Source organism: Camelus dromedarius, chromosome 17, assembly GCF_036321535.1.
Source record: "Camelus dromedarius isolate mCamDro1 chromosome 17, mCamDro1.pat, whole genome shotgun sequence".
Lineage (NCBI taxonomy): Eukaryota > Metazoa > Chordata > Mammalia > Artiodactyla > Camelidae > Camelus > Camelus dromedarius.
This window is the reverse complement of record NC_087452.1, coordinates 44,637,182-44,660,778: the sequence shown is the minus strand read 5'-3', so window position 1 is coordinate 44,660,778 and position 23,597 is coordinate 44,637,182. Positions and strand designations below refer to the sequence as shown.

The 23,597-nt window shown below is 45.3% G+C and overlaps 1 protein-coding gene across 1 annotated transcript in view; it reads right to left on the bottom strand.

Annotated features, from left to right (window-relative positions):
- The window catches only part of SUSD5 (sushi domain containing 5), a 34,431-nt gene extending 11,053 nt beyond the window's left edge, over positions 1 to 23,378 (bottom strand). The window contains exons 1-6 of the mRNA XM_064496121.1: positions 23,276 to 23,378; positions 22,865 to 22,974; positions 22,548 to 22,782; positions 16,102 to 16,279; positions 14,682 to 14,800; positions 2,657 to 2,845 (exon numbers count right to left, since the gene is read on the bottom strand). Coding sequence (XP_064352191.1) covers positions 2,657 to 2,845; positions 14,682 to 14,800; positions 16,102 to 16,279; positions 22,548 to 22,782; positions 22,865 to 22,974; positions 23,276 to 23,378 — 934 coding nt within the window. The remainder of the gene's footprint in view (positions 1 to 2,656; positions 2,846 to 14,681; positions 14,801 to 16,101; positions 16,280 to 22,547; positions 22,783 to 22,864; positions 22,975 to 23,275) is intronic.
- Between the last annotated feature and the right edge of the window lie 219 nt (positions 23,379 to 23,597).

Below are 23,597 nucleotides of genomic sequence, written 5' to 3'. Positions count from 1 at the left end.
CCCCACTCCCCAGATACACACGGAGAACACAAGGCTGCCCGCACCTTGCTCTACTGTGAAGCCAGTGCACACTTTTTTGCATCCATGTACGGGATCTGTGCAGCCTTCGAGCTCTTTGAGCACCTCTTCCACCTGGAAACACGCACTTCCTTTAAAAATCTCACCTGCTGAGACCCCTCATTTCGGGCTTTCCCTCCTCCCACCTCACCTACTGCTTTTCTGTCTCCCCTGAGACACCCAGGTTACTAGAGGTTCCTTTAGGGTTGGGACAGTTTGGCTTAACTCTGTATTTACAGTACCTAGGACCCTGCCAAATGACAGGAGAGGGAGTGAGTGAGTGAATGAATGAACGGCCAGCCAGCCGTACAAGGAACATTGGGGTCCCAACCCAGATGCGTCCAGCTCCAGACCCTGGTTTGGGCCTCTCTCTCAAGAGGACTTGTCTCTGATATGAAGCAGTTCCCTAGTCACTGGAAAAATAAGTGTAAAAGGGAGTCAAATACCTGGAGACAATATTCTTGTAACACAGACTTCTTAGAATGACACGGATACTTTAAATATCAAATCTACAGAGTAATGAGAACTGTAACGGTCTCTCTATTCCCCCAAGTGAAGAAACCAAAATTCCGGCCCGGCAACTGAAAGCTCCAACAACTCTGCCTTGCGGTGAGAAAATAAACACCATTTCAGACACACAAAACCTGCATTTAGTCCTTATTCTACTGGGGCCCGTAAACAAGCTGGCGGGGCTGGGTCACGGCGGTGCAGCCTCGCCAGAAACACAACCAGCTCACTGCCATCTCAGGGAGGGTGGGAGTCGGCTTTGAAGAGGTGAAACATTCAACACACAGAAGCCAGGTCTTATGCCTGATTTTCTCAGACAGGTGAATCCGTTATAACTGGCAGCAGCAATGGTAGAAAGTGCTAGAAGATTGCTCAACCTGGGCTTCAGGAACTTGACCAGTCTGTAACTTTGTTACTGGTTTGCAGCAAGGCAAGCGGATACATTGTGAGGTAGTTTTTAGAAGCTTCTGTAACAATCTGATAGGAGAATTTTATGTCTGTTTACTTTGATGAAAAATTGTATTTCTATTTGCAATATCTTTGTTTTAGTTTGATATTAATTCATTTTGGTTGCATTCTATGAAAAGGTTAGTCTATCAGTCACTAGAAAACAAATTTTTAATGGTGCACCGAGGGTTTGAGAAATAGTGAAACAGACAACAACAGCAAAATCTCCCTCTTCGTTGAAAAACATCCAAGAGAAAAAAGAGAAGCCACAGAATGGGAAGGAATACTTGCAACACGTTAAGAGAATTTTATGCAAAAAAGAAATCCTGCATTATGTAAATAATCAATTGAAATCGACTAGAAAAATGGGCAAAAATCCTGGACAGACACTTTACTGAGGAAATGCTAATACCCGGTTAGCACGTGATAAGTGCTCAAGTTGAGAAATGGATGTGACAGGTCACCACAGAGTTGTCACCAAAATGGCAAAAAGGTAAAAAGAAGCCTCACCATCCTGAAGGTTGGTGAGGAGGCTGGACCAGAGCTGGTGGGCGAGGAAACTGGTCCAACTTTAGAAAACTCTCCGGCAGCCTTTATGAAAGCTGGACACGCACCTACCCTATGGGCAGTGATTCCACTCCCAGGAGCCAAGAGAAATGTGTTTGCATGCAAACCAAATGAGGTGGACGAGAACAATCTTGGCTGCACAATTACTGACAGCCACAACACAAGAACAAGCCAGATGACCACCAGCAGAAATAACGGGCGGTGTCTTCACACTCGGGACAGTAAATAGCAATGAATACCAGAAACCACGGCTCAGACAGCAATGTGGGTGAAGCTCACAGACAAGGCAGCGCCCTAGTCTCACTGTGGTTCTCTCATAGGACCTGTGGGACATTCTAAGGACAAACTGTCCTATAAATGCAGTAACACCGTGGTGCCAGAGTCATCCCGTGCTATAGAACCAGCCTCTGTTTGGTGCCCACAAGTCAGGATGTGTCAGAAAGGTGGTCCCTGACGGAGTCCCGGAGAGAGAGGAGCCCTGTGGGGTCAGGGGACCATTCAGGGTCTGGCCTGAGGCCCATGGAGTCATAGGAGAGAGTGATCTCTGCCACTGGGACAATTCCCAAGGGGCTGAGCAGCAGGGAGATGCAGGAGCCAGGTATATGATGACGATGGAATGGGGCCATCTGGGGACAGGCCTCTTGTTACAACCCTGTCACAGCTCTCAGGGTCCTCACAGGGGTCATGCCCAGTCACAAGAATCACCACCAACTTTGGGCTTCCTACCCTGTATTCAGGACAGCCCTTCCAGCCCACTTTACCAATCCGGGGGCATCTTTACCCTAAGCATTGTTCCTTATGGTACCTCATCTCCATCACATTTCCAGGGAAATAAGCTAGAAGGTTAACCCAAGGTCAACTCTGTCCTCAGAGAAGAAGAGAAGGTTTGATCCACCCCTCACCCCCAGCTGGGAAATGCTGTGCCAGCACCCAGCACCCAAGCGGTGATGTTCTCAGGCCCAGAACTGGGGACCATCTGGAAGCCTCTTTTCCAGGGGACCGCGTGGAGGAGGGCCAGCCAGGTGGAGCCGCTGAGCGGGCAGCAGGTGGGCAGGTGGAGGCGAGCGGCCCAGCTTACCTTTCCCGCAGGCCTGCACCAGCCCGTACCACTCCCCGCAGCTGTTGCACAGCAAGGTGAAGGCGCTCTCGCGCCGGCCGGTGACGTGACCCGGGGCGCACACGTACAGCAGCTCATCCCCCATCTCCAAGCCGGTGCGTCCCTGCAGGATGGTGTGTGGGAACGAGGGCGGGTCTCCACACGGCTTCTCTGAGGACAAGGAATCACAATCAGTTTTCCCAAATTCTGCAGGACTTTTTCAGCCTGGGAGAAAAGAAAACATAAAAAGCACCCCCCTCCCCACCCCTAACCCCACCCCTGTGGGTGTGGCCTGTGCCCTAAACTGAGACCTCCTTTCACCCTGGCAACACCTGCACCTGGCAGAATGCCTGTCACAGAGGAGGCACTCAAAAAATACTTGAATGAATACATGTGCTACAATGTGCTACAACTTTATATTTTAAAACTGTCAGGCAACATTACCCTCTAATGTCTGCTTGGAAGGCGGACCCAGAGACATACGCCCAGCAGCAAGCTCCCCTTTGCCTTAGCTAGAGAAGTGGTAGGTGCTCTTTGTCAAGTGCTGATCCATGACAGAGTGTGCGGTACAGCAGGGCTTCCCGTGTGATGCTGAAAAAAGCACTGCTAAGAAGGGGCATTCTTGTTTATCTATTCTACATAAACAAGATTATACTGTATAGCACAGGGAAATATATACAAGATCTTGTGGTAGCTCACAGCGAAAAAAAGGAATGTGACAATGAATATATGTGTGTTCATGTATAGCTCAAAAATTGTGTTCTACGCTGGAGTTTGACACAACATTGTAAAATGACTATAACTCAATAAAAAAAATGTAAAAAAAAAAAAAAAAAAAAAAAAAAGAAGGGGCATTCTTGCCTTGTTCCTGATCTAATAGGAAGCTTCACGGTTCCCTCCATTAAGTGCGACGTTAGCTCTAGGTGTTTTGCAGACGTTCTTAACCAAGTTGAAGTTCTCCTCAGTTCCTAGTTTGCTGAGTTTCTATCATGAGTGGCAACTGGTTTTGTCAAATGCTTTTCTCCATCTATCAGTATGACCTTGTGCTTTTTCTTCTTCAGCCTTTCGATCTGTGGGATTACATTAATTGCTTTTGGAATGTTGAAACAGTCTTGCATACCTAAAATTAATCCCAGTTGGTTATGGTGTATAATTCTTTTTTATACATTGTTGGATTCAAATTGCTAGTATTTCGTTGAGGTTTCTGAGTCTATGTTCACGAGAAGTAATAGTTTGTATTTTCTTTTCTTGTAACGTCTCTATCTGACTTTGGTATTAGAGTAATGCTGGTCTCAGAATGAGTTAGGAAGTAGTCCCTCTGCTTCTAACTTCTGGAGGAGATTGTAGAGAACTGGTGTAATTTCTTCCTGAAATGTCTGGTAGAATTCACCAGTGAAGTCATCTGGACCTGGTGCTTTCTGTTTTGGAAGGTTATTAATTATTGATTTGGTTTCTTTTCTTTCATGCTGGACTAGAAACCGAAGTCCTTTTTCCCCTAATGTTTTAGAGCTCTTGACACATTAGTACCATTTACCTCAATCTTCTGAAAGACTACATTGTAGCACACATTGTTTAATCATTAGACAGACATTTATGCTGATTCCAAGTTTTCACTATTTTAAACAATGCTACAATGAACATCCCAGTGTGTATATTTTTGTTTGTGTTTTTGGGGGTGGGTAATTAGGTTGGTTGGTTTGCTTTTGGGTTTATTTATTTATTTATTCAAGGTACTGGGAATTGAACCCAGGACCTCATGCATGCTAGGCATGCACTCTACCCCTGAGCTATATCCTCCCCCCTCCATGTGTATATTTTTATATTTTCTTTCACTAGGATAAACTAGAAATAAAATTGCTGCATCACAGTGATGCAATGATGCTTTTAAAAAAAAGGGCAATAATTTTTAATTCAAATTTTCTCTTCTAATTTTTGATGTTGGAAAGGAAAGCCTTTAGTCCTTATATTGCTTAAAAGAAATTATGCTGAGAAAAGATGAAAAAAGAAAATATACTTTGTGCTGTAAGCCACCCTGAGTGGCCTGAGGGCTGATAGTTTGGGTACCACTTTCTCAAAGAGAGTCATTGCTATACATGTTCTTTAACATGAGAGATGTTGAGTGTAAAGGAACGTGGCTGTACTTCAGGGAGTCAGCACAGAGTGCTGCATTTTAACACAAACCACCTTGACCGAGGAGCCAGGAGATCGAGTGCTTGTTTCACCCATGGGGCAAGTAGGGACAGGCAGCCCATCTGAAAGTTGCCACAAACCCGGGGCACCTCCACTGGGTTCACGTAGTCTGAGCAGCACATCCTGATGAGAATGGATCAGAGTCATCCTCCTCAGTCAAGTCAGGTTGGACCAAATTCCAGTTGGTATCTCAGGGGAAGAAAGGTTCCCTCTCTGTCCTACCATCCTCAGCTCCTGGGACCCCAGCTGGATATCCCAGTGTTTTGTCCTCTTACCAGCATCTAGTTCTGGGAACTGGAGGCCCTTCCTCATTCACTCACTTTCAAAGGACTGCTAAATACATTCAGTCTCACACAGCCCTGTCTGCGGAACACAACCGCAACTCCTTGGAAGGAAAATCGAGGAGCAGGGTAACTGTTTTGAGAGTAGATAAAGGAGGACTTCAGGCCAACTTCACACCCTGCCAGACCCATGGGATCTTATTCCTCACGGTTATTTTCCAGAACACCATGGGCTAGAGTCTGGCTGAGGAAAACCACAGTAACGCTCCCGAGAGTCTCGGCACACATACCACGTGTTCCTGGATTTCCCACAAATGTCCAAGGCAGGAAACACACTGCATCTTAGCTGGTGTGATTTCAGCAGCTCCAGGACAACAGTTCTATGTGTTAACACAACCAAGTGCAGGCCAAAAACACCACTCATTTCCAGGTGCAACCTGGATTCGTTCCTTTCGCTAACCTTCCCAACTTGAACCCCGCAAGTGAGCTACGGGAAATAGCTGGTCCTACTTGGACCCTCTTCTCTGGAGAAAGTTACATGTGGGGAATCATTACTGCTCCTTCTCAATAATTCTGCAGGTGGCAGTTGTGGTTTGTGGATTTTTATTATATCAGCACTTCTCAAATTTGAACGTGTGTCAGAATCCCTGCAGGGCTTGTAAAACACACACACACACACACACACACACACACACACACACACAGAGAGCTGTGTTTTTGAGTTTATGACTCAGTAGGTCATGATTAGGGCCCAAGAATTTGCATTTATAACAAGTTCACAGGTGATAGTATCACACTTCATCCAGGGACCATCCTTGTTCTAGATTAAAAAACAAAACAAAACAAAACTACCCTCGAAAACAGGTAAAACTAATATACGGTAATGGGAATCAGAACAGAGATTGCTGGCTTTGCTGGAATGGGGAGGGGCAGAGGCTTTTTGGAAAAGCGCTCCAGGGAACTTTCTGGGTGAAGGAAATGTTTCATAACTTGATTGGGTGTTGATTCCACAAGTGTGTACATTTATCAAAACTTATCAAACTTAAGACCTGTGCGTTTTGCTAATGTAAATTCAATCTCAATGAAATAAGTTAATTAAAAAAATTCCTCCCCTCCAGAAAATTTGTAATTTTTTCAGCAGGAGGTATAAATGGTTGAAAATTATTCACAGTCTCTCCAAAGGGGAATTGGATTTGGCAAGAATCCATGCCTTGAGAGAATGGTTTCCAACTTGTGGGCCTTTGACCCTGGTAATACTACAGTGTTTGCAAGATGTCAGCAAGGTCATAGGCAGTTAAGTCCTGGGTCAATCAATACATTTAAATCAATTACTATCAACTGGGATCTACATAATGCTTGTTCCTGTTTCCCCTCCTAAGAATTATTTTTAAAATGTTCTAGACTGAAATGATATAATGTCCAACATTTGCTTTAAGATACCTCAATGGGATAAACAAAATGAAAAGACAACCTGCGGACCAGGAGAAAATACATGCAAACAATCTGACTGGCAAGGGTTTAACCTCCAGAATATATACAGCTCATGTAACTCAGTAACAAAAACAAAAGAAAACAAAACAGGCAACCTAATCAAAAAAATGGGCAGAGGCCCTAGACAGACATTTCTCCAATGAAGACATACAGGTGGAAACAGACACATGAAAAGATGCTCAGTATTGCTAATTGTCAGAGAAATGCAAATCAAAACTACAATGAAGTCTGGAGTTTATCTGGTGGAGAATGGGGAACCGTGAAAGAGTTTAAAACAGGAAATAACACTATCTCCTTGGCACTTTAGAAGGAGCACCGTTTGCAGGGTAGAGACTGGATTGAGGAAACAAGCCTGGGAATTTGAGGACCAGTTAGGATGCCCAGGATGGTAGGACAAGAGCTGAAGTGAGGTGCAGAGGCAAGAGCCAGGAGATCCTGGAGATGCTGAGAAAGGAGGTTTTTGTTTTTGTTTTTGTTTTTCAGAAGTTATGATTGAAAAGCTGTAGGGGAAAGGGGAGGGGGTGGGGCAAGGGATGAGAAAGGGAGGTTAAGGACCTGTGGAGTTTTAAGTGCAAGAGAAGGGTCCATAAGTAGCTGCATGTATGGAATCTGGGGCTTAGTGGAGAGATGTAGGCTTGAGAAGATGATTTGGAATTAATGAGAATTTAGTTGAAAACTGAAGCCCCTAGAGAGTTGAGTGAGGGGAGGCGAGAGCCCAGGTCAGAGCCCCAGAGGGGTGAGCAGAGAATGACGAGTTCACAGAGGTCACCATAGCAGCCAGACAGATACAAAGAAGACCCAAAGGAAGTCAAGGGAAACTGTATTTCAAGGACCATGGCTGCAGAAAAAGCAGGTAAATTGCAGGGGGAGAGATGGCTACTATATTTAGCCACAGGGAAGCTACCAGTAACCTTGGTGAGAGCAGTTTCACCCAATAGGACAGATAGAAGCCAGAAAGCAGTGGACAGAGGAATGAGGGCATGATGGGTGGGATGACCCTGGGGACCACGAATGTGGAGGAATTTTAGGGCCATGAAGGGAAGAGAGAGATGGGATGGTAGCTAAAGGGACATGGAGTAGCAGCTTGATGAGGACATGAATTGCCCTAAAGTTATCCTAGAAGAGTTAGTTGTGTGGACTTGAGTCGCTGTGTTGGGAAGACAGACCTTTAAATGACCTTACTACTGAGTAACTGAAGCAGATCAGGCCTTGATGGGTATGGGCAGGTGCCTAGGATACAGAAAGAAAGCAGAAGCTCTGTATCTGAACTGCATCTGAGTCCGAAATCCTGGTGGTTCAGATCACGGGCTCCCAAGGAAGGCATGTGCTAGAGTGAAAACGCTGCGTCCCTGCCAGCGTGATCCAGTGATGGGGGTGGTCCAGGCCCACCTCCCCTGACCCACCAGGTGGCCTCCGCCCTGCCCCACCCCTGCCCAGCCCGGCACTCAGGGTTCTCCCACATCCTGGACATTTCTCTCAGCTCGTCCTCACCAGCAGATGATGAGGCATGAAGGGCCGGGGATAGACAAGAATTCTTTTTAAGCATAAACAGAAGTGCAGCCGGCAGTTGGGGGTGCCAAGCCCACGCCAGAGAGGGGCCGAGTCTGTGAAGAGAGCCGCCCCGCGGCCGCTGTTCTGCGACCCGAGGATGCAGGCTGCCCCGCCCGCCTCGCCCCGAGGGCCGAGGACGCAGCAGAACACCTGGGCGTTGGGGTCAGGAAGCTCCACATCGCTGTCTGTGGCCTGGGCAGCCTCTCTCTGAGCCTGTCGCCGCTGGTGGAGGGGATCGAGAGGTCAGCACATCCTCCTGGTGAGCATCCCCGTCAATGTCTGGGTGGTCCCCGCTCTAACCGGAGCGCATCTTGCGCTCCATTTTCCATCCTCCTCCGGAACGCTGATCCCCGTGAGGACGCTGTGTAGAAAAGTTCTCTAAGCCAGTGGCCCTCGCAGGTCCAGAGGCGGTGGTGGGGCAGCACCGGTCAAGGATCTCTAAGTCCTGAGAACGGAGTTGCTCCTGGAGTTCTCAGCTCTGGGAATTCACGTGTGTGTGTGTGTGGGGGGGGGCGGACTTCGGACTCCCCCTCACACAGGAGGCCACGAACAATCACCTGAACGCTCGGATGGGTGGCACCCGCACTCCGGTGGGGCCCGGGCTCCTCCCAGTAGCTCCGACATGGAAAAGTCCATCTACAGCTCCAGACACAAAGCTGTCACAGAGATATCTGCCCCGGGGGCGCTAGGACCCATTAGCACAGTTTCTCTGGTGGCCAGACACTTGGAATTCCTGGGGGCAGGCTGTTTGTGTGTTGAGACTGATCTGGCCCAGATCAGACCGGATGCCGTCCAGGCCTGGGTGAGTGGGTGGCGGAGGAGGGGGCCTCACTGCAAACCGCAGTGGGATTATTTGGGTCGCCCTTTGCAGCCACCTCAGACCTGCCCGGCAGCCACTCGAGTCCCCAAGGGTGTTCTGAACCCAGTTCATTCTCCTGAAGCATTAGTACAGGGGCTGGCCTGGAGCTAGTCCCCCTGAAACCACTGGGATTTTAGATTTCCTGTCACTGCTCCAGCTGTTCTCTCTGTCTGCAGTGCCCTCTCTTTTCCCTCATCTTATCTCCAGGAAACAAAGTCCTTCAAATTCCACTTCAACTGCCACTGCCTCAGGTGGTGTCTCTAATCACCCTCCTCCTTTGTGTAACGGAAATGCATCCACTGTCAACTCCTTGAGGGTGGAGATGAGTCGTCAGTCCCTGATTATCTACCTGCCTATCATCCATCCATCCATCCATCCATCCGTTCATCCATCTATTCATTCATCTATCTATCTGAAGCACATCAAGTGTGAGTCCTGCTTTGTATTACCTTGGACAAACACATTAACAAATGGCCAATGCCATGTCAATGACGTCACTGGTAATGAGTGCAGTCTCTTCCACACTCCCTTGGGAGACCCTGAACTAAATAAATGCTACCATCTGCTCAAAGCATTGAAACTCATTGGTTCCAGTCTCCCATCACCAACTGGACCAAGACTCCAGTTTCCCATCAATTTCCCCAGAGCCCATCTTGAGGCATAGCGCCTCCTGTAGGCAGACCTGGGAATTGACCACCCTCAGCAACTCCTGATGGCTCTGAGAGGTGAGCATCGGGCTCTCTTCTTGATGACACAGAGGAAGAGAATCATTCCATTTCTGTCTTTATGGGGAATACAGGCAGGAGTAATGTGTGCACAGGAGGTGGAACACAATGCTAAGATGAGGTGGGCCGCTGGGTACAGTGGCCAGGTCAGCCCTGGCTTAGAGGGAGAGAAACAGAAGCACACTCTAAGTGACACGGGTGCCACAGGGGGAAGACAAGAGGAGACTCAAAGCTTCCAGACCCCACGCCGTCGACCCCACGGACCAGCTGCCAAGAGAAGCAATGCCAGAGAACCCAAGTGGAGGCAGCTTACTTCATCAACATCCAGTTGGTTAAAAATAACTTCACTTATTAGTTTAAGTGAGATCACCACCAGACTGGAAATTCACTGTCAGTGAAACAAAAATACTGGAAGGAAAATGAGAAATGTCTACATTCATGATGAACTTTATTTCAAAAGAGGAACACAGGAGGAAGCTGCCCGAACATTCCACAGGCTCGGTTTTCCTTCTGGGCTCTTTACAAGGCACACGTCTGCCACTTTTGGAATTAGCACCCTTCATTCTTCCTGTCTTGCCGGAGAGAAGCAGCAGCCCAAGGGCTAAGAGCCACGAAACATCGCCAGCAAAAAGGCAACCTTTGGAGGTGCCACTGCACATGGGCAGGCATCTGCTGAGCCAGATCTCACCTGCACTCCCCAGGAACCTCTTCTCGGGTCCTGCCGAGGTGCTACACCTTCCTTTGGCACACAGTTGTCCCTTGTTGACTTTCTACAAGGCTCCACTGAGGAAAAGTGGAAAGCCACGTGAGAGGGGTTTACATGCTCTTTCTAAAGGCTGAAAGGCAGAGGAACAGGGACAGAGGGCTCTCTGAACACACCTTGGGGAATCCATCCTGCTTTTTTGCAAAGCCCAAGAGAGAGTAGCCCTCTGACGCTAATCCCGCCTCCGCAAGCATTCCTGAGCCCCTTCATCGCCTGCCTGAAACCCTGTAGGAACAAGACTCCAGTTTCCCCCACCCAAGCCCCTCCCCATGGACCTGGAGGTGGGGGGAGGGGCGGGCAAGGCTCAGGTCAATTGCTCTGGGATGCATGGCTCTCGAGCACTTTGATTTTCTTTTCTTTTTTTTTAAATACATTTTTTATTGAAGTATAGTCAGTTTACAATGTTGTGTCAATTTTTGGTGTATAGCATAATTCTTCAGTCATACCTGAACATACATATATTCATTTTCATATTCTTTTTCACCATAAGTTACTATAAGATATTGAATACAGTTCCCTGTGCTACACAGTATAAATTTGTTTATCAATTTTATATATAGTAGTTAGCATCTGCAAATCTTGAATTCCCAGTTTATCCCTTCCCACCCTCTTCTCCCTCTGGTAACCATAAGTTTGTTTTCTATGCCTGTGAGTCTGTTTCTGTTTTATAAATAAGTTTGTCTTTTTTAATAGATTCCACATATGAGTGATATTATATGGTATTTTTATTTCTTTTTCTGGCTTACTTGACTTAGAATGACTTTCTCCAGGTCCATACATGTTGCTGCAAATGGCATTGTTTTATTCTTTTTCACAGCTGAGTAGTATTCCATCGTATAAATATACCACATCTTCTTTATCCAGTCATCTGTTGATGGACATTTAGGTTGTTTCCATGTCTTGGCTATTGTAAATAGTGCTGCTGTGAATATTGGGGTGCATGTATCTTTTTGAATTAAGGTTCCCTCTGGATATATGCCCAGGAGTGGGATAGTTGGATCATACGATAAGTCTATTTTTAGTCTTTTGAGGAATCTCCATACTGTTTTCCATAATGGCTGCACCAAACTACATTCCCACCAGCAGTGTAGGAGGGTTCCCTTTTCTCCACAGCCTCTCCAGCATTTATTGTTTGTGGACTTTTGAATGATGGCCATTCTGACTGGTGTGAGGTAACACCTCATTGTAGTTTTGATTTGCATTTCTCTGATAATTAGCGATATTGAGCATTTTTTCATGTGCCTATTGGCCATTTGTATGTCTTCACTGGAGAACTGCTAGCTACTTTGATTCTAAGAACCACATACAGTGCTCACTCTGCTAAAACAGCACTGGTGCGCACGTTGGTTCGCTGACAGGCATCGTGAATTTGCTTTATATATTGGCTCCCCAGGATTCAGAGGGTTTTTTGGTTTTCTTTGGTTTTGCTTTGTGCTTTCCTGTTTTTACTGTTATTTTGGGAGGAGTATGCAGATCATTTGGGAGGTAGTTTTTTATTTTCATATCATTTCAAAGTTATAGAAAAAATTCAAGAATCAGGAACTCCAATAAACCCTTTATCCAGATTCACCAATCTGGTTTCATTTCTCCCCATTTGCTTTATCATTCTCTCTCTCTAGACAGGTGGATACAGTTTTGTGTAGATGTAGATATCTGTATATAAAGAGAACACACATATCATACATACCCACACACACATCTATATGAACGTGTATACATGTGTATCTATGTCCGTCACTCTTTTCTGAATCACTTGAGAATAAGTTGTGGATGCGATGTCTCTTTGTCTCTAAAAACCTTGGAACCCATTTCCAAGAACAAGGATATTCTCTTACATAAACTGCAGTACACTTACCAAAATCAGGACATTTAAGCATTGATTCAATACTGTTATCGGATTCATTATCCATATTCAGATTCCATCAATTATAGCTATCTTCTCCTGGTCCGGGAGCTCCAGGACCACCAACTGTATTTCACTGTCACGTCTTCTTAGTCTGTTTTAATCCAGAACAGCCTTTCTTTGTCTTTCTTACCCTTGACATTTTGAAAAAGAGTATAGGCCAGTCATTTTGTAGGATGTTTCTCAATCTGAGTTTGGCTAACGTTTCCTCGTGATCAGATTCAAGCTACGCACTTCTGGCAGGAACGCGACTGAACTGAAGCTGTGCTCCTCTGAGCGCAAAGCATCAGGAGGCACGTGACATCAGTGTGGCGGGAACTCAGTTTTGGGGTCACTTTTGACCTTGGTGCCTCATAGGATGTGAGCAGGTATTTGCAGCCTCTGGCTTCAGGTACTACAGCTGAGGACAAGGGGGCACAGACTTGCACACACACCACCTATTTGAAGGCCTGTGAGGTGGGAGGTCCAGGCTGTCCTCTTGGGTGATGAGCAAAACATGGCTCAGTCCTCCCCATCACCACAGCCAACAGCCAGCCAGTGCCCAGAAGCAAAGCCCTTACCCAGCAGCTGACTGTGAATGAGCCCAGCTGAGATCAGCAGAAGAACACAAATTGCTGCCCACTCCCCCCCAAAAATAGTGAACTAGACACACTGTTGTTATTTTAAGCCACTACATTTGGGGGTGGTACGTTACACAGCAAAAGCTAATGGATACCTCTTGTTCATCAGGGGCAAGAGATCAGACTCAAGAACCCTACATACCTATTTGCAATCACTAGAGAAAGTCATGCTGGTTTTCTTCTGGCTCTGTCCTGTCTCCCTCAGGGATCTGAACCTTTGCCTACGTTTGGGATTCAAAGGATCATTTAAATACACTTACGTGGTTTTTAAAAACAAACCGTGGGTGTTGCTGTCCCCAGGCCTTTCCAGATTATGGCCACATTATTTGGCTGTTTGACTGGACCAATGATATCAGGAGACTCTCCCAACAGACTCTTCCATTGCAATCAGCAAATGTAGAGCCCTTCTCGGAGCGAGACCCCAAAGCAGCAGAGACGCCAACCACCAATAAACATCTAACACGCACCAGCCGGAGCGTAGCATTCATTCCCTGTGGCCCTTTGATTTACAACTCCTCTGACCCCTTCCCTGGAGATTGGGATTTGGTGCCTCTGGGATGCTGCCTGGAAGTTTATCTTTCTAATAAGTTCATCTGGTATTTCTCATCATCAGTGAGCTTTGGGAATCTCTGCATTAGAGAAGCAGTTCTCAAACTGGGCTGCATGTTATCATCACTGGTGAGCTTAAGAAAACCCCAATGTCCAGAACATTCATACCAGAATCTCTAGGGCTGGCACCCAGTCTTTCTTACAGCTTCCCAGATGAGACCAGTGCGCAGCCAGGCAGTACCTGTGCTGATTTCCACGACTGATGGCTTTCTGCCCATTTGCATGAAAATTCCCTTTCAACAGCATGTGTTTCTGATCATGAAAGTGTACTTATTCCAGCGCACAGGAAATACCGCCCTGGCGATTCCTTTATGGTTTCCTCCTCTCACCACTCAGCTGATTTTCCAGAAGGAAGTTGAATTTTCCTTCCTGGGGGCAGTTTCCTAAATCCTATAAATTTCCTTTAGGGAAAAAAAGGATTCCCCTCCCCCATCTTTTTAATGTGCCGTCCACCATGAAGACAGACAGAAAGACAAGCTATGTCAGCAGCTGTAGCAGACACCTCCGGGGGTCTGCTCTTACTCCCAGAGACCTTTGCCATTCCTGTGCATGAGGGCTCCTGGTGGGCACCTGTGCATCTTTGCTGGAGGGTGAAATGGGCTATTGGAACCCTTTGCCTGAGCACACTGAAATCAAGAACAGGCTGGAAGTTATATCTCTGTGAAGCAGCCCTTAACCAATGTCTGACGGGGCAGTGGTATAAATACCCCTGTTCTCTCACCCCCGACCAAGAAAACTGTGGTGACCTGTGGTCACTGTCTCCAGAGATCCCATGTGGGATTGAGCCAAAGTTACCCCCCACCTCACCTCACTGCCACTATGCACTTTCCTTAATGCTGCACCAGCGCCTGCCCTCTTCCTTTCCCTGTCCGCTGCCCCACTGCCCTGTTGGCTTTTCTTTGAAAGACTTCCAGATACACGATGTTCTGTGAATCCTTCTCCTAAGGTCAGCCTCTAGAGAACACAGCCTAAGAGGACAATCCTTCAAAACCTTTATAACGGCTCTGGCACTGACCTTCATCCTTAATACAAAGGGCGTTGTATGTGCCACCAGGAACCGGGTTGCTCTCAATTTTCACATCAACAGCTCTCATGATTTGCTGTTCACCACTCCCCTTGCTGCACACGGTTGCCCTGAAACAGACAAAGAAGACGCCGGGTTAGGAGAACTAACCAAAACTGGGAGAGAACCTTTCTTTTCTGTTGTCAGCTCTGAATCGGCAGAGATTTTCCTGATTCAGGCGTTTGGGCTGAAAGTATCAATACCGAAACACTCTACCCAAAGGTCTAAAATCAGAAAGATACAGGTGATGCTTGAGTTGAGGTCACACATATCAGTTCAAGCTTCAGAGGCAATGCATTGTTGATCTCTTCTAGCATTATGTGTGGGTTTCATTTCATCAAGTTCTGCTCTGCTCTTTACTCGTTCCCTTTTCCTGAGGGGGTCTGCTTTGCTGTTGTTTTCAGATTTCTTAAGCTGAATCACTAGTTCATGAACCTTCAGTCTCTTTCCTTTTCTAACACAAGCACTTAGCACTTTACATTCCCTCCAGGTATAGCTTTAGCAGCATCCCGCGAGTTTTGAGCGTATTTTAGTATCATTCAGGTCTGCATCTATGCTTATTTCCACTGTAATTTATTTTGCCCCATGATTTATTTAGGGATATCTTTCATAAGCAGAAAATAGTAGAACTTTAAGAATATTCATCCGATGATCTTTATTTCCTAATCAGAGCATCACATCTACTTAATTTAATCACACCATCTCTTTGAATTTAAATCTGCTATCTTTCTATTTCTGATCTTTTTCCTGTCTTCCTCTCTTTTCTTTCCCATATTTTGATTGCTTGAATTTCTTTTCAGCATTCTCTTTTTCTCCTGCATTGGTCTGGAAGTTAAATTACCTTTCACTATTCTTTCAGTGGTTACCCCAGAGCTTATAACAAACTTCCTCGACTTATAAACATTTAATGTTATTTTTATCCTCTTTCCCAACAATACAACTTAAAATACTTAAAAATACTTTGTATTAACATACTTAAAACACTTCCTCACGATTTTTTGGTATTTTGTACTATTATTACTGCTTTATGTAATTACAGATCTTCCTCAACTTATGATAGTGTTATAATGCACAAAAACCATTGTAAGTAGAAAATATGGTAAATCAAAAATGCATTTAATACACGTAACCTACTGAACATCAGAGTTTAGCCTCGCCTACCTTAAATGTGCTTGGAACACTTACATTAGCCTACAGTTGGGTAAAACATCTGATGCAAAGCCTACCTTATAATAAAGCACTGAAAAAGGTTTTTATATGAGAACCCAAAGCAAGAACGCACACCACTCCGCCTATCCTGGCCCCTCAATCCGCCCTGGTGAGGCAGCGGGGTGAGTGAGGAGGAGAGCTCCTCCCAGCTCGCCTGACTTACCCCAGGGTGCCATCCGCCAGCCAGCCTGTGGTGCACACCGGGAAGGCGCAGTCCTGGACCACCCTGCGCAGCTCAGCCGCAGACGCCAGGTGAGCACCTCTGCTCTTGCAGGAACGCTGAGCCGCCTCCAGGTCCAGGCCCTGAGAGCCATTCTGAGCCTCCAGCACAAAGAGCTTCCCTGTGTGAGGACAAGTACAAATACAGGCTGACTCCAGCATCCATGGGAATTTAATCTCAGCAAACTCACTCTCCAGCAGACACGTGTCAGAACTGTAGTTTCCCACTTGCCTAAAGACCCAAGCGCAGCAGCCACCCCACTGCACTCATCCCTGGGACCAGGTGATGACAATTACACCAATGTTTTCATCTATTTTTTTATTCCTATTTTCTTAAAAAAAAAAAATTAACCATCTGCCCTGGCATGTTTACCTGGATGAACCCTTCAAATCTTCCTTTTAAAAAGGTTTTTAGCAGCATTATTTACAATTGCCAAGACATGTAAACATCTTAAGTGTCCATCAACAGACGACTAGATAAAGAAGATAAAGAGATATATATACAATGGAATACTACTCAGCCATTAAAAAGAATGAAATTTGACCATTTGCAGCAACGTGAATGGACTTGGAGGACATGATGCTAAGTGAAACAAGTCAGAGAAAGACAAGTACTGTATGATATCACTTACATGTGTAATCTAAAAAAATTCTAAAAATCTAAAAATCTAAAAAATCTAAAAATCTACAACAAACTAGTAAGTATAACTTTAAAGAAGCAGACGCACAGATACAGAGAACAAACTAGTGGTTACTAGTGGCAGGGAGGGGCAGTGGGAGGTACAAACTATTGGGTGTACGACAGTAAAGTACAACAAAGTGTACAAGGAAACAAGGCACCATGAGTGAGAAGCAACAGATACAACATACAGTGGAAACTGACCTAAAAATATAAATCTGATACTAGTGTTAACAGACGCATGTTATAAGACAATGATGATTACTATATTTAGGGAAATAAAAGACAAGTTGGAAAATAGCTGCAAAGAATAGGAAACTATAAAAAGTGGCTTAGCTAATTCAAAAAAGAACAAAATAGGACTTCTAGAAGTTAAAAAATACAATTAAATTGATAAATTTAAAATGCAATAAATGTGTTTGGCTGCATATGAGACACATCTGAACAGAGAACTTATCCTTGGAAAAGAAATCAGATGACACCATCCAATTATGTGGTAAAGAAACAAAAAAGATGGAAAATATTAAGACAATAAAGAGACAGGAAGGAAAGAATAAGGATTAACATATACTTGAATCAGAATTCCCGGAAAGAGGAGAAAAAAACTGAGGTGGAAGTGATATCTGAAGACAAAATGCCTGTGAATTTCATAGAACTGATAAATATTCCAGTACAGAGATTAAAGAAGTCCAACACCAAATCCCAAGATGGAGAAAATCTGTAAGGGAATGTGTACCAGTGACGCCTCAGAACTGCAGAGACAAAGAGAATGCTGTCCAAGCAGACAGAGAGAAGGGACAGAATACTTTCAAAGCAGCAGCAGTTTGACAGCTGATTTCTAAAACGATAGCGATGGAAGCAAGAATACAATCACTAGCAAAAAAACAAAAAAAAAACAAAAAAAAAACAAAAACTGCTGCAAATTTAGAATTCTACCTTCACCAAAAATACATTTCAAGAACAAAGGTGAAACAAACGGATTTTTTCAGATAAGCTAAAAATCAAGACGGTTTGCCACCAGCAGATCCTCTTTGTAGGAAATACTAAAGGAAGTATTTGGGGGAGAAAGAAAATTATTTGAGAGGCAAGATGGAATGGAAAGGGGAAAAAAATCAATACACAGTTAGATATAAGTAAACACTGATTATATAAAACAGTCCCCAGCAACAGGAGAATCACACATTCTTCTCAAGTGCACGAAGAACATTCTTTAGGATGGTCCATATGCTAGGCAATAAAATAAGCCACAGTAAATTTAAAAGGAGTAAAATTGTACGGAATATTTTCTCTAGTTAGGGGTAGAATTAATTAACAACACAAATAAATTGGGAAACTCATAAACAGGTGGAAATGAAACAACACACTTCTAAAACACTGATGAGACAAAGGAGAATTAGAAAATGAGAAGTGAAATTAGTGAAATTAGCAAATACCCTGAGATGAATGAGAACAAATGTTATGGGATGCAGTTATGTACTGCCTAGTGGGGAATTTATAACTGTCAGTGCCTACATCAAAATAAGAAAAAAGATCTCAAATAAAAACCCTAACCTTCTAGTTTAAAATACTGGAAAAGAAGAGCAAACTAAACCCAAAGCATGCAGAAGAAGGAAATAATAAGAATTAAAGCAGAAATGAATGAAGTAGAAAAGGAAAAACAATAAAGAAAATCAATAAAAGCAAAAGTTGGTTTTTGGAAAGATCAAGAAAATTGACAAACATTTAGCTGAAATGACCAAGAAAAAAAGAAAGAAGACTTGAGTTACTAAAATCAGGAATGAGAGGATGGACATTGCTCCACACTTACAGAAATAAAAAGATTACAAAGCACTACTGTAAACAACTGGATGCCAAAAATTAGATAACTTGGATGAAGTGGAAATCTTCTTCACAAGACAAACTCCTGAAACTGACTTAAGAAGAAATAGAAAATCTGACTAGATCTTTAACAAGTAAGGAGATTGAATTAGTAATTTTAAAATTACTCACAAAGAAAAGCGCAGGTTTGGATGGCGTCACTGGTGAATTCTACCAAACATCTAAAGAGAAAATAATATCAACTCTCTACAAACTCATTTAAAAAATAAAACAGAGGGGAACAACACCTCCCAACTTTTTCTATGAGGCCACCATTGCTCTAATACCAACACCAGACAAAAGACATCACAAGAAAAGAAAACTATTGGCCATCATCTCTTATAAATATACAGACACGAAAATCCTCAACAAAAATACTAGCAAACCAGTCCCAGCATGGAGTGTTTACTGTGGGCCAGGTGTTGTCCAATTTGCTTTATAAATGTTCATCAATTTAATCCTTATAACAATTCTATGATGTAGGTGTTATTATTATCCTCATTTGATAGTTAAGGTTTAGTATTCGTGATTTGTCCAAGATCGCACAGCCGAGATACAAAACCAGACAGTTTGGCAGCATGCCAGTGATCCTAACCACTGGGTTATACTAACTCTCAATAATAAAGTGGTACCTAGAAAAATCCCCTTGTGTGTGGAAATTACAAAATATACTTTGAGGGGGTGGGTATAACTCAGTGGTAAAGCGCCTGCTTAGCATGCATGAGGTCCTAGGTTCAAACTCCAGTACCTCCATTAAAAAAATACACACACACACACACACACACACACACACACACACACACACACCCCTAAATGAATCATGAGTTGAAAGAAGAAACCACAAATAAAACATTTTTACTTAAGTGACAAAAATCTATGGAGAAACTGAAGTAGGTCATCTCTTCTTACTGTAAAACCTTTCCCTAGGATTCCATCTACACACATGGTTTCAAAGACCATCTTTACACAGAGGACTCACTTTTTTCTCTTCAAAAAAAGGGTCTCTTCCAGACTCTTTGCATTCACCCCATCCTCCTCTCCACTCCCACCCCCTCTCATCTGGACCACTGAAATAGCATCCTATATGGTCGCTCTACATCCAGTCTTGTCCCATCCATCTTCCCTACTCTCAGGATGATCTTCTCAAAATGCAAGTCTGATCAGTCACTCTACTACTGGAAACCATTCAATGGCTTCCTCTCCTTTTTTGGATTAAAGCAAAACTTGGCTATGTGGCCCCGCATCAATTTCCCCAGCATTGTCTTGAACTACTTCCACCTTGGACTCCTGGCTTCAGCCACTCTGTCTCTTATCACATGTCCCATCTTCTCTGCCTCTTACTGTTTCTTTGTACGTGCTATTCTGTGTCCAGATACTCTTTCTTCCCCTCTTTGCCAATTAATTCTTACTCATCTTTCAGAACTTCCTACACCAAGTCAAAAATCTCCTCATATGTGCTCTCATAGTACCTCTGTCCCTTAATCTCATCACTTATTGCAGTTACCATTTCACATTTCATTCATGTAATTATGTGCTTAATGACTGTCTGTCTCCCCCATTGGATTTTAAGCTCCCTGACCGCGAGGACCTGTTTCTTCTCTCCATTCTATCCTCCACAGCAAGGATAGTACTTGGCATAAAGTAGACATTCAGTAAATTATCTGTTGAATTAATGACTCTTTTCCTGTAATCATGACCCACACACCGTTCATTTTCATTCAGGTAATGGGAAGATTTTTCCCTTTCAAAAGCACTTCCAGAATACAGTATCAGGTCTCTCTTAGGTATGGGATTCATATCTAGTCAGTTATATGTAAAACTAAAGGTTTTTCAAATGAGTTTATCTTATTGACTTAATTTGTCATAAGTCCATGGAGTTTGTAATAACTCCAGATTCTCTCTCTGCAAATGTCTTCACACATCACACTTTAGGTGAACCTTTCCTCTTCCTCCTTTCATCACCATAGAACACAAACACCTAAACGTGCAAAGTGGTGTAGTCAAGCGTATTATTTAGTAAAGAAAAGAATCCTTTCATAATATAGGTCATAATTCTTCAGTTCAATGGCTGTATTATAAAAGTTGGAGCTCAGCAGATGGAGTTTCTTGACAGCTAATGTACTAATAATTCTCCACTGGGGAAGAAGGAAGGTGGAAATAAAGGAGTAGGGAGAAACAGAGGCATTTATGGCAAGTGTTAACAAGAAAGTAGGCTCCAGTGCTGTCAGTACTTCCACCTTGTTCACTGATATTTCTGCCTTCAATTTTCTATGACCCACATCAAGCCAGACGGGCACAACATATTGATCCATTTCCATCTGGTATTCCACTTAAGTAGTCATAATGGGGTGACACTCTAAAGCCTCATGAGTTGCAGAGATACTTCTTTAAAAGGAATTAAAATTGGTACAATAGTATACATTGTTCAAAAGTTCATTTTAGCTCCCATTTATTCTACTCGCATTCTTTAAAATCAGCTTAATTTTCATGACTCAAGGTCAGGCGAAAAAGCACTACAGTGAAGAATGAACAGAGAGTGGATTGGTTGCTAACAGGTGTGGGACTTCGTTTTGGGTGATGAAAAGTTTCAGGGATGAGATAGTGGTGATGGTCGCACAATGTAACATCTATACTTAAAACACCTGAATTGTACATTTTAAAATGGTAACTTTTACATGAATTAGATCTCAATGAAAAATTAACAGCGATCGCTAGAAGCCTTCTAAGTTCACGTTTCCTCCTCTAACACCCTCCGAGGACATGGAGAAACAAAACACCTCCTTCATTAGCTGCACTCAGGCCAAAGGGCACTAAAAATTCTAAGGTAATACCTGGCAGTTTTCCCCTTTCCCTTTCCCTAACCATCATGCTTCTTTAGTCAAATCTTCTCCCTGCACCCAATATTGTTTGTTAAATAGCAATGACATTTTAAAATATACAAGCGTCCTAAGTCAGCAGAGGGGTTTTTCCTTCATCAATCTAATTTGTCCAGGTCTTGGATTTACTCGAGCCCACTCATGGATGTGAGAACTGCTGGGTTCTTTTCTTTGAGATCCTTCTGCACCAAGTCAACAGGGTTTTGTTCCAAAATCAAAACACAGCTGAATTAGCTTTTTTTTTTTTTGAAACTGAACTGATCTAAGTCTGTGGTCCTGCTAATTTAAGGGAAGGACTGAAAGCTGAATTCAGGTTCAAAACCCAAACAAACAAAAAGGTGGGTCGATTCTCAGAGCCTGCAATAATCTGGTCCTTATCTGTTTCTCTGGGTTCAGCCTTACCTTGTACTTCTCGCTCCAGCCAAGCTATCATTTATCCCACTTCCCCTGCCTCTCACAGGGCCTTCGCTTGTGCTATTCCCGCTCCCCAGGACACTCTATTTTGCCTAGCTGATTTCTACTCATCTTTCAGGTCTTCCTGTACCAAGCCAAAATGCCGAGGGGGCCTTGTAATCACCGGCCTTGCCGTCCGGAGCACATTTAACAGACGTGGGAAATTACATCTCTGCAGAGGAAGTTCCAGGGCACCCTGGACGTGATTTAATTTTGAAGACCTTCATGGATATCTTGCGAAAACTAGCAGCGGGGCTGCAGGACCAAAGCACAGGTTTTCTCCGGTGCGCGCCCCGCGTGAGCGGTGAGTCGCCCCGGGGGCGTTTTGGCGCGGGGAGACTCGGTGAGCAGGGAGAGCGACGCAGAGTCGCAGGGTCGCAGGACTGCCACTCGCCTCATTCCCTCCCAGGTTTGCCGTGTTCTAGGCTGGTCCGCGGGAGTAGCCCCGGCGAGCTTCGCTTTCCCCGCCGAGACCCCACGCGTCACCCCGGGCCCGCCGCTCGGCGGGCCCTCCCGGACACTCACCGTCCGCCCGCACGGAGAGGCGCGGAAGGCCGAGCAGGAGCAGCGCCGCCGCCCAGAGCCGGGTTCGGGGACTGGGGCCCTGGGCAGCCATGGTCCGGGCGTCCACGGACTGGCCGGCAGGAGTGCGGGCTCCGGCTGCGCGGCGCGCGGGCCCCTGGGGCCACTGCCCAACGCGCGCCACTTGGCTCTGCGCGCTGCGCTCCGCTCGCGCCTCGCGGGCTTCGCGCCCGGCGCGCTGAGAGGGAGGAGCGCGGGGAGACGCCGAGGCTGGGGACGTCGGAGCCGCAGCGTTGGGGTCCCGACCTCCTGGGGGTCGCGTCCGCTGCGCCGGGGAGGCGGCTGTAGCCGGGCTCCGCCTTCGTGCTGGGCACCTGGAAGCCTCGGTGCCAAAAGAGGCTGTGCCGGACGGTGAGCTCCTTGGGCGTCGCTGGGGAGGAGGGTCAGGGCGCGGGGAGGCGGGGAGAGCGCAGAGCCGGCGGCTGGGAACCCCCGCCTGCCTGCCTGAGGACCCTCCGCGGCGAAAGGGTGACGCAGTCTGAGAGGCCAAGCCCCTCCAGGAGGCCAGTTAAACGCTACCCTCTGCCTCTTGACTTTCGGGCTGGCGTCCTCCTATAGCGGAGGAATACTTTTATGACAAAGAAAAATCTAACTTGCCTACCTCACTGTGGGGCGTGAAACGCACGGACTAGCGAGACTCCTCTTCCCTTAAAGTATAGCTTGAAAGTCACTCAGAAAGGGGCATCTTCGGGACGCTTCCTTCACGGCTTTTCCAGGGACGCCGTAACACTTCTCCAAGAACACCCAGAGCGCTGGTGGGGTTGTCATCGCCATTATAGCTCCCAGACTAGAGCTCCTTGACCGGGAGAGGGCCTGAGGTTCAAGATTTCCTGCGTCACGGTGGGTGGATACAGCTCAGTGGTAGAGTCCCTGCCTCGCGTGCATGAGATCCTGGGTTCAATCCCTAGTACCTCCACTAAAGGGGAAGGCGGGGACCCACGAAAAAAGAAAAAAAGATTCTTTCAGTCTGGTGGGCTGGGCATTTTATATTAT